We start from the raw sequence: 10,704 nt of genomic DNA, 5'->3' as shown, positions 1-10,704 counted from the left end.
AAACCTAAAACTAGAGAAAACCTCACTCAAGAACATAAATACGCAAGCATTTGACTTTAGCTTTCACCCACTGCCAAGTCACTCAAAGTTACCCTGGACACCATCCTCACCAACCAGCATGGAACACAATTGCCAAGATAACTGAGATACTCTGTTTCAGATCTCTCTACTAAGACTGTCCCTCCCAGAAAGGGTGTGGATCCTCAATATCTACTACAGTATACAGTGGGACACATATATAGGCAGACTGTCAAGAGACAAAATATTGAAAGGTAATCTTGAATAGAGTTTCTGTACCTAAGAATAGTAAAGCTATTCTCCCCTTTATGAACTTACTTTTGTCCACAATATTAGTGTGCCACTATAATCTTGTACTCAATATTCCAGAGTACAGTTCCAGACTTCAGAACTGCTGTTCTTGGTCCCGTGTTGTTGCATCTGTATGGTGGCAGTTCCCTGCTCCATGGCCCCCCAGAGGCCAGTGTGCCCCCCATAAGGACATCAGCTACAGTGTTCCTCACCAAGGCCTGAAGAAATACGACTACATCAACCCCACCCTGATGGAATGCTGCTTGCTATGCTTGCAGGCCTGCAGCATCTTAAAAATCAGATACATTACGTTCAAAGCAATTTTGACTGGCATCCCTGCCTAATTTTATTACAAGTTCACCACCTCCAGTAGCTCTTGCCACACCTGAATCCAGTACACCATCAGGCTGCAGATGAGATAAAGAAGTGCAAAAAAAGAAAGAAAATGACAGGAGGCCTTTTTCAATCTATGCATCCAGGATCTTGAATGACATCCCTGTGTCCATCAGAACTGTGCCACACATGCTCAAGTTTAGAAACACATCTCTGTGAAAAACATTACGTACCAACATGGTAACAGTCTGATTCCACTCCCAAAACCAGCTACTCCTCCAATCATTCTCTGACTCTATCTTGCCTTTGACCCTCAACAACGCTCTGCTGCCTTTTAGCTAGGCTTGTTTTATACATAAAGTACTTAAAACACAAATACATTAATCCATTACGGATATGGTGACATCTAACAAAGGTATCAATGAAGAATTTTTAATGACCTAGCTATGTATAACTATGAGTAGAACTATGATATATTGCATATAACAGAGGAGTTCCGTGGCCATATGGAGGCATGAGGCCAAAGGCCAATTTCCTTTATTAGGTTATGGAACTCCAAGGTGACTTGCAATATCCTTATCATGTACAGCAAGGGGTGCTTTAATCCTTAGAATTAATTTTCACCATCTACTTTCCCACAAATACTTAAATCCTTGGTGCGTAGCTGTTTCATATGTGAGAGAGAGCATATTTGCAATCATGAAGAATAAACATAGAATTTCTAGTGCAAGAGTATACACATCAAAAAAATATGTTAGATGTTTGTTGCAAAAATAGGTTCAAATCAATTTAATTTGTCAGTTTTTTTTAAAGGGCGCAGTAGTTTGGAATGTGTAGAAGCATGCAGAAAGATTTTAACTATTCTATAATTACACAAGGAGTGCAAAAAAATAAACATGCTGCCATAAATAACTAATTTCTTCTCCTCAATATACAGCTAGAAAAACAGAGCAGAAGAAAAGCAGTGTTTCGTTTGTGATTCTTTAAACAGTTGATTTAATTATGCTCAATGGTCTGACCAACCTTTCCCCTTGGCTCCTGGCTTACAGTTGGGTTCTTATGTTATTTCTTTATAATAAGCTACTGGGCGCATCACAAGTTGCTTATCATAAAGAAATTAGAGACAGGTTTTTATACAGGGATGCAGAATCCCATGTGTTACAGGAGCATTAAGTCTGCTTTATTTTTGGCATTTTGAAAAGTACTTATAAGGCAGAAAATCATGCTTTGGCTAATTTCACATCCACTGACCTTTTTGTCCTCGTGGCCAGGCAACCACATTATCTCCTACGGGATTTATATTTCGGCAGATGGGATATCCGTCACCGTTGTGATGGAGTAACCCCCTCCGCCATACCATAAATCAGGCCCTCTGTTGAGTCTTCGTTGTAACATATGCTCAGTGGATGTGCTTGAAATGGATGGGCTTGAATCAAGCATTTATAGAAATTTTTGGAGCTTTAATTTGTATCCTACTTCATTCCTCCTTGTTAATGGGTTTCTGTATATCTGTCACCATTTGTCCCTTAGGGTGCCTAACGAGCATTTGGTTTGGCTCAACACATAACATTAACATTACTGCTTTATACTTGATGTTATTAGTGCACAGGATTTTCAGATGCTGATGTGCCAGCCGTTCACTGTGTCCTGCCTATCAGAGTTTCCGCATCAAGGCACCGATGGAACCATGAAGTAAAAAATGATGTTCTAGCAAGACATAATTCCTCCTCAGGGATCTTCTTTTTTGTATTTTATCTCTCCTGCTATTTAGAATGGGACTCCAGGTGTGTAACACTCTTCTAGCATGAGATGAATAGTGACTGTGATATACTTGCCCCCTCCAACGCGTCTGCAGTGCACGTCCCTCTATCTTATTCAAATGTCTTTTGGAAGAATACTATTTTTGTCTCTCTCCTTGTAGTGTACTTTTGTATGTTACACATTTTCACTGCATTACAGAGTCCCCTCACAGGTGGGTGCGTCATCTTTCTTGTAGCGAATAGGTAGTGAAACATTTCTAAACCAAAATATTGTTATTGGTTTTTTTTCTCCTGAAAATGTATACAACATAAGATAACAAATAATAATGTTTCTGTCCCAGCAGTAAAAGGCTCCAAATGATGAGTTGTGAACAGTGGTGCCTCTTCACTCTCCCAGCATGTTTGGCTGCTTGTCTTTTTGCAGCCATCACTTGGCCAAACCCGGTGCTTGGTTTGGGTCCTTTTCCTTTCTATACATGTTTCAATCCGCGATCTCCCCAGCTGAATCACAAACTTCCCAAACCCTGCCTTCCCAGGACTGAGAGGTAACAATTCCCTAATTAAACACATTTCAACTGGAACATTCTTTTTGTTACCAATTTCTTTCTCCGGACCCCAATATGGCACATGTTGTGGGGGCTAACTTGTCAGTACCATGTCGCTGTCCAAGCCAGTCTCCACAGTCCAGTCAGGTTATATTAATTGTGGTCCTCAGTGTCCCTCTTGGCCCAGCCTCTGATTGTGTGAGCATCTAAAATGTTTCAAGACCACTAGATGAGTTTGTCAGCTATTCTTGGGTCACCTTGTGCATCTCCTGGCTCTTTCAGAATACTGATATTGGTCTGAGTGTGAGTTTGACACCTTCCCCTTGTTTCCATTGAGCCAGCTACCACTGGGTCTCTTGGAGGCTAGTGGCTGCTGCCATTGACAGGTTTCGCTCTTGTTGGGCTTGCTGGTGCACTAACTGTTTGGCCTGAGCTACTTTATCCCTTTGTCTCCACCACACAACTGTTTCTCCGCCCAGTCGCATACTGCATGAAAGCAAGTAAAAAAGCAGGTACTGCTTTCTGTCATTACTTTGAGTTTGGCTGGAAAGAGCAATGCATGTTGTACTTCCATCTCATGCAGTCTCCTTGTTGATGCAGTAGTGGAGGCTCTCCTACAGCGTGGCATTGAAGTCTGGATAGAACATGACTTTATTGTTCTCAAATGCAATATGATCCTTTTCATGTGTCAGTAGCAGTATATGATCCTAGTCATGGCACTGCAAGATCCTTGCAATCACTATTCAATGTGGTAGGCCCCTGTGGGATCACTCCAATGCAACAAATGTAGACAACCCCTCAAGGGCACTGCCTGTTTGAGCCATGTTTCTGATTAAGTGACCATACAGTTGTAATCAGTTTTCCCCATTAACCCCACAGCTCTGATATTGTTCCTTCTGGCCCACCCCTTAGAGTCCTCAGATCCATATTCCAAACAATGAATCTGCTCTATCAGGCTTTTCACTTGTTCTGGAGTTCTTCTTGGCTGGTTTTAGGGTCATTATGGTGTTTTCTGACTTGGTATTTCTGCCATCTATCTCTGGTCATCCAGAAGTAGGCCAAAGTCCAAAACCACAGTTATGGCCACAGGCAAAACATCCAGTTTGGCAGCCCGTATTATGTCCATCTCTTCTGTTTTCATTGAAGTGGGGAGTGGAGCTCACTGCTTTCCCACCCATGGTGCAGTTCCAGTGTCACAGCCTTTTTCACTTTAGAGTGTATCCGCTTTGTACGCCTATGAGGCACTTCCTCTGTGCATTCTTGTCAGCTTATATTGGACTCCAGTTGCCAACCCACAGTCAATGTCAATCAACTGAGGCAGAGCAGATCAGTGTGCCTACAGCTTAATTTCATGGCCTCTATCCCAGTGTCTCTTTCTTGGGTCTCTGTGTGATTTGACAGTGGCTCCAGCTGCCCTTCTCATTGGTTCTGAAGGGCCTCTGTGCAATCCCCAGAGCTGTAGCACTCATCCCTACTCCTATGGATGGATCTCTCAGGGCTGCTCACTGGGGAACAATTATCTTCTTCCCCCTCTCCTTAGGTCACTAGTGATTACCTCTGGGGTAAAGAGGCTTGTTTTCCAATTCATCTTTAACTCCCACTATGCTTCTGTTCTCTCAGTGGAGAAGGCTGCATCTTCTTTCTGATAGGGTCTCTTTTCCCTGGTCAGGTTTGTATGCTTGCCTTGGTTTTTGTTCTTAAATGCACAAGGGTAGAGGAGGAGCTATTCTTTCCCTCCTCTGCTTCAGGCAGTGTTTTTTTTACTTACTTTTTTCCCATGATTAATTTTCTAGATGGGCACAGGATGCTGGAATGTTTTCTTTTCTGCAGGATCATGCTGGATTTTTTGCCTTTTTGCTTAAAATACCAATGGATTCATTAGAAGTCGGTGTGCAAATAGTGACCACTTCTAACAAATTCCTTTTCTACCTTTTATTTGAGGAATTGCAAATTGTGAATTGTTATTTGTTGCAATTCACAATTATTTAAGTGGAATCTTTTGTAAATGAGGGTCTAGACAAGAGTGAGCAGCTGCTGGCTTCTGCTGTTCATGTCCTGTAGCACTTAGCGCTATTGTCTTAGCGTAAAATGCATCCTTGGGCCCATTTAGGATGAGAGGGTGAATTTTGCACTAAGAAATAGTGCTACATTCTGGATTACGCTTCTCACATAATTCTGCGTAATGTTCAGGGAATTACAAGTAATTAAGATAAACAAAATTAGCCAGTTATGCCTGCCCCTACATTTAACTGCAAATTCGATCCATCAAAATATCCCCTTTGGCAAGCCTAAACATTCCTTTTAAATATTTATACATCGCCCATAAGGCAGGGTGCATTGTATTTGAGAGTAGGACATGTACATGTTTAACATTAAACATATCCCTACAGTGACAAAAACCCTAAAAATGATTTTCACTTTAATAGGGTTGGATGTTTCGCAGGTAAGCACTGGGATACAATTTTAAGTTTAATTGAATAACTGTAATCTCTAGCTTGGAAAGAGCTATGTGTTTAATTTTGTTTACTTTTTTAAATATTTATTACAAGCCACAAGTCACTGGTCTCGTCAGCATTTGAAATAAATATTTTGAAAAGACAATTTTGAAAAAGTTACCTATTCCCTGCCTGAAGTCCCTGGAAGATAACTCTGCTATTTACTGTTCCTTTTTTGTCAGCCAATAATTAGCATTTCAATAGGCATGAATGAGATATGAGCTTGCTCCCAGGAGAGGGACAAAAGGCCTTAGGTTTGGGGAGGTGTTGGTGTGCCTTTTACAGGGTGGCTTGTGGACTAAGCCCAAAGTATGTGAATAACTTCAATGAGACCTAACCTGTCACAAGCAGATATAGATAACACCCAACCCTGCATCCTTCTCCCCCTCCCCCACCAGCTAGACTGGCCTCCATAACAGTGGACCTCTTTTTGATATCAGTGTCAGATCCTACAGGAGTGTCAAGACCTGCTTGACAGGTGTACCGGGCTTTTTCTTATGATACTTAGGGCATACTTCAAATATGCCCTCCTACCACCCTTGTCACAGGCAAATGTTAGCTGATACTTGGGCAGCGTCCTTCTTTTGTCCCCCAGTCAGACATACTCAACTCAGTGGTCCTGTTTTTTGACACTGCACTGTCAAAGCCTATTTGACAGGTCTGTTGGGTTTACATATAACATTTGGAGCACACTTCAAGTGAGTGAAACAGAAGGCCAAAATAATGTGTGGGTATCCACTACTTGTTTGCTGAAAAATCAACTTTTTTTATGCCAGACTTTTGTCTCTGAGTTGAGGGTATAGGTACTAACTAAATCTGGATTTTAATTTTAGTTGTAGAATGAGGGACAGTAGGACTAACATAGTACATTCCTCAGACACACCCTCAACGCCCAAGACTAGTTTGGTTGAAGGCTTCAGCCATCTTGAAAATGTCCCAAATGGGTAGGGTTGGCACCAGGAACATTCACCATATTGGTGATGGCATCCCCGAGAGTCATCCACCCACTAGCTTGTGTCAGGCATTAATGTGGCATCTCCAGACACCCACTACAGAACACTCAGGGGCCTGTGGAAGATCAGCAGAGGATTGAACCTGCTGTCTAAAGTCTGAGAAGAGCCTGGATGACTGGATCTTCTCTCCCTCTTGTACTCAGGACAAGAAAGTGGACTCCAAGGGTCATAATACTGACCTACTGTTAAAGCTACAGGGACAAAACAAGCTACAACAAGCCTTTTCCTGGAACTGCCAAGCTGACCAGTGACAACTGGACCTGGACTAGACTCTCCTATTGGCTTCTGCCTGCAACCCCGTGAGTCCTTAAGTGCCTCCTCTGAAGTCATGTGGGGTTTATAAGTGTATTCCTGTGGTGGATTGGTACTTAAAATCAGAAGGTAACATTTTCCACCAGAATGATCCTGGTTAGTGTATCCGACCAGTACTCCAAAGTGGTCAGCGTCAAATTACACCTAGGTCCTGTTCAACCGCGACCACTGACTGTCATTAGAACTTTGTGCTTCTTGGCGCTAGTTCTTCTTAAACCCTTAAACATTCATATCTCCTGCTCCCCTTATAGGATTTTTGCCATTTTGGTGTCATTTTGGAATCTTTATTGTTTCGCGTTTTGACTTCGTCACTGTTTTGATACTTCATAAGTACTTTACACATTGCCGCTAAGTTAAGCCTGCCTGCTTTGTGGCATAGCTATCAGCTGATGAACTGAGATTAATTTGGTGACTTTTAGGGTTTGCCCTTAGAAAGTTTACAATTGTTACCTGAGGTGGGTCTCTACCCCTTTTAGGTAACAGCCCACATTTCTACACAGGGTGAGAGAATCTGGCTCATCTTCTGTGAGGGACCCCAGCCCAGTTCTCCAGCGCAGGAGCTTCTGCTTTTCCAGTTGCCATCTCTGAGGTGGCTCCTCTCCGTGGAGTTCTGCTCCTGCCTATTCTCACCACATGGCTAGAAGCTCTTCTGCCCCTCACCCCCACTTCAGGGGGTGTTTTTTCTTAAGTGCTTTTGCCTGTGACTGATTACTGCGGGGGCCACATGAAGTGGGCCTCTGCGCTCACCTTCTGTGTCCCCAGCACAAGACACTTCACTCACCTGAACCAATAGCATGGTTCCTCTCAGTGGGATTCTGCTCTTGCCTTCTCTTCCCCACAGACTAACCTGTCAGCCTTCCCCTGATTAGGGGGTAATATCCTCCATTTCTAGGTCCTCAGCCCCCAGAGGAGCAGTCCCACTAGTCCCTGAAGCCAACTACTTGCCATCTTGTTTTGTCAGTGTGGTGCAGTGTCTCCTCGATTTCTCCTCACCTTTGCTAATTTTCACTAGAGCAGTGGCTCCTCGATTCTTACTTCCCTTTGTTTCTTTTCAGTAGAGCTGAGCCACTGTACCATTTCTCTAAAGCTGTGCAGTCCTGTGGACTGGACTAGCCATCCAGCTGGCCTTATTTCAGTTCAGGATTTCCAATGGTTGCAGCACATGAGAGGGAGCAAAGCGACTCCATGGCGCTCCTGGGGTACTGCACTTACACATGTCTTTGAGGAAGCAACCAATGCTGATTCAGTGGACATCTGGTAGCTGGTAACAGTCCTACAGAGAGGTGACAAACTGATGACACAGTGACGTCTACTGGGCAGCTAGAGTGTGGTTTTTCCTGAAATTCTTGAGTGGGAAAAAGGAGACAAGCTGTGCAGTGACATTTAGGGCCTGATTCACAAAGGTAATCTTACACTTTTGGCTAAGTTTACTACTTTTAGGTATTCACAAATTATGTGTGGAGTTTTACGACTTTGCAATCCCTATATCGAGTGTGGAGCTTCTAGGTGCTGAGAACCCCACGCATAATTATAGTGAGTGCGCAACTATAAAACTACACTTGTAGTTTGTGAATATGCAGATACATGTGCAGCAGTTTTACACAGTCTCCAATTACAACATAGCACTGCCTGGAATCATAGAGAGAGCAGACAGACACTGTTGAAGCAGCTTCAGCTACTGGTCAGTCAAAGTATCACATGAATTGAGGAACTCAAAATTGGACCCAGATATGTGTAGCGGCAACACTTAAGGCCTTATTTAAAGTTTGATGGACTGGATACACTGTCAAAATATGACCAATATCCGATCTGCTGTATAACAGGTGCCAAAAGCACTTGGAATAAGATGGACGAGACATCTGCCACATTTGTGATGGGATATCCCATCTGCCAAACTCTAAAAAAGGTCCCTAGTCACAGTATGGCATTAGCTATGCCCTGAAGGGTTCAAAGACACTAAGGTATAAAAATATTACCCATTGGCTGGTCACAGTGTTGGATAAGGTACCAGTGACAGATACTGATGAAGCATTGCCACCTAGTGGCTGGTCCCAATATGTCACTGAGTGATGTTCGGTAAGGAGCAGAAAAACAAGGACTGGCTTACATTACACACCTGACCAGAATAGGCAGGCACAGGTGTAGTAGTGGTACTAAGTAGTCAATTAGAGAATAGTATTGCCATGGCTCTTCCAGAGAGTAGAGAGAAGAGAGGCTTTAGAGAAATAGTGACATCTTGTGGCTGGTCACATTATGGCATTGGCTAAGCTTCTAATGAAAGCAATTAATTAGACAAGACTCTGCTAAGGGCAGCATCAGGTGTTCAGTCACATTATTGTTTTGTGTGAAGTCCTGGAGGAGTAGGCACCGGCACAGCAGTGCCATTGTGTAGCCAGCTGGAATATGGCACTGAATTCCAATTGTTCAGAAAGCAGGCATCGACTGGTGCAATAGTGCCACTGAGTGACTTGTCTGAGTATTGCTTTGGCTACAGTCCCAAAGACCCCAGGGAGACTGCAATCTTTTTGTTGTCCACAAGGGCCCACGGTAGGGTCTGTTACTGCTATTAGAGGGGGGTGGAAAGGCGAGCAGCCAGTGACTGCCTGGCTGCTGGAAAGTATTATGTTGTAGGGCTTTTAGGTAGCGCATCTGTACGTATGCACACACGCTGTAGATCATCCAATGAAAGGGAAATGGCTATTTGGTCATGACAAGAGTTGGAAAAATCATTGAAAAGGGATAAAAAAAAGTCTAAAAAATACCTTCAAGTTTAGTCTACTTGGAGGCATGCACAGGCTACACAAACTGCTCCTAGTTATCCTCGGACCCTGAATTAGTCCGAGGATGGCATAGAATTTGGTGCACTGACTGCTCAGACATGCAAAGTGTTTGATCTCTGAAGGGACCAATCCGGCGGGCCCATCTGCTCACCTCCCTAAAACAAGGGTCACCTTGTACCCAAGTGTGGGCGTTGCTAAGTGTAGGGGTGGAGCTGGCATTTATGCTATATAAGTGGAAGGTTGGCTGGGACTCTGGAGCCCAGGTACCGCTGGCTGCAAGCATTTTCACCAGTCGCTGCCGCTCTGGGAAACACCCACCTCCTTGGTCATCATTTGCAGCCTTTATTTTATTAGGGTGACCTTTCCTCAAAATGACCAGGATTTTGACGGTTTTCAAGAGGGTGAAGTCCTTGAAAGATGGACTTGGATTAGCTACACCACGCCACTGGAACTTTTCAAGAACTGGCGTTAGGCTGTTGAGTGTCAAGGTAGGATGACCTCTAAACGACTTTCTTTTTCCCCTTGGTTTTGATTCACTGTGACTCTCCTAAGCCCCAGCCTGACATTCCACTGTACACACAGAAAGATATTAAGGCACCTCTCCTCAGTGTAGCTGTCTGCGGTTTCTACTTGTAATTGTGATTCTCAGTGAATTTCCCTAACCCCATCCTCAAATTCCCCTGTAAAAACAGAAGAGCCTGCAGGCAGAGCTCTTCACTGTAAGCAAGATAATCCCTGTTTTCTGTTGCAACACTCTTATTTCCAAGTCCAGGGTGTCCAGTTGCTCTCAAAGCATCTTCTTTTCTGTGGACCATGATCCGTATTCTGCCACCTGTTTAGAAAGGTCGCCACCAAGTCAACCACTTTCAGCTCTGCCACGCCACATAAAGAGAACTAAGGGAGTGTTAATTTAGGTTGGTTGCCTATGTGCTGCTATTTTGTTTGGGTTGCTATCGTGTAAATAGTAAAGCTGGAGTGCAGTGCCCTTTTAGCATCTTTGGCAGTAGCAAAGGTTTATTATGTACATTAACTTTATTGAAAAGAATGTGCTACTCTTGGGTAGAAATGTAGCTCAATGTTTTTCAGACTTTAAAAGAAGCAAACTATGTTAACTTAAAAAAAAAAAAAAAGGCCCTTTAATTGTCTTATGTTTTGCA

At 43.3% G+C, this 10,704-nt stretch overlaps 1 protein-coding gene across 1 annotated transcript in view; it reads left to right on the top strand.

Annotated features, from left to right (window-relative positions):
- The first annotated feature begins 9,811 nt into the window (after nucleotides 1–9,811).
- Nucleotides 9,812–10,704, top strand: part of CPS1 (carbamoyl-phosphate synthase 1) — a 159,203-nt gene continuing 158,310 nt past the window's right edge. Inside the window, exon 1 of the mRNA XM_069225655.1 lies at nucleotides 9,812–10,035. Coding sequence (XP_069081756.1) covers nucleotides 9,919–10,035 — 117 coding nt within the window. The 5' untranslated portion in view covers nucleotides 9,812–9,918. The remainder of the gene's footprint in view (nucleotides 10,036–10,704) is intronic.

The sequence above is a fragment of the Pleurodeles waltl genome, chromosome 3_1 (assembly GCF_031143425.1).
Source record: "Pleurodeles waltl isolate 20211129_DDA chromosome 3_1, aPleWal1.hap1.20221129, whole genome shotgun sequence".
In the NCBI taxonomy this organism is placed as follows: domain Eukaryota; kingdom Metazoa; phylum Chordata; class Amphibia; order Caudata; family Salamandridae; genus Pleurodeles; species Pleurodeles waltl.
This window is presented reverse-complemented; position numbering and strand designations above follow the sequence as displayed.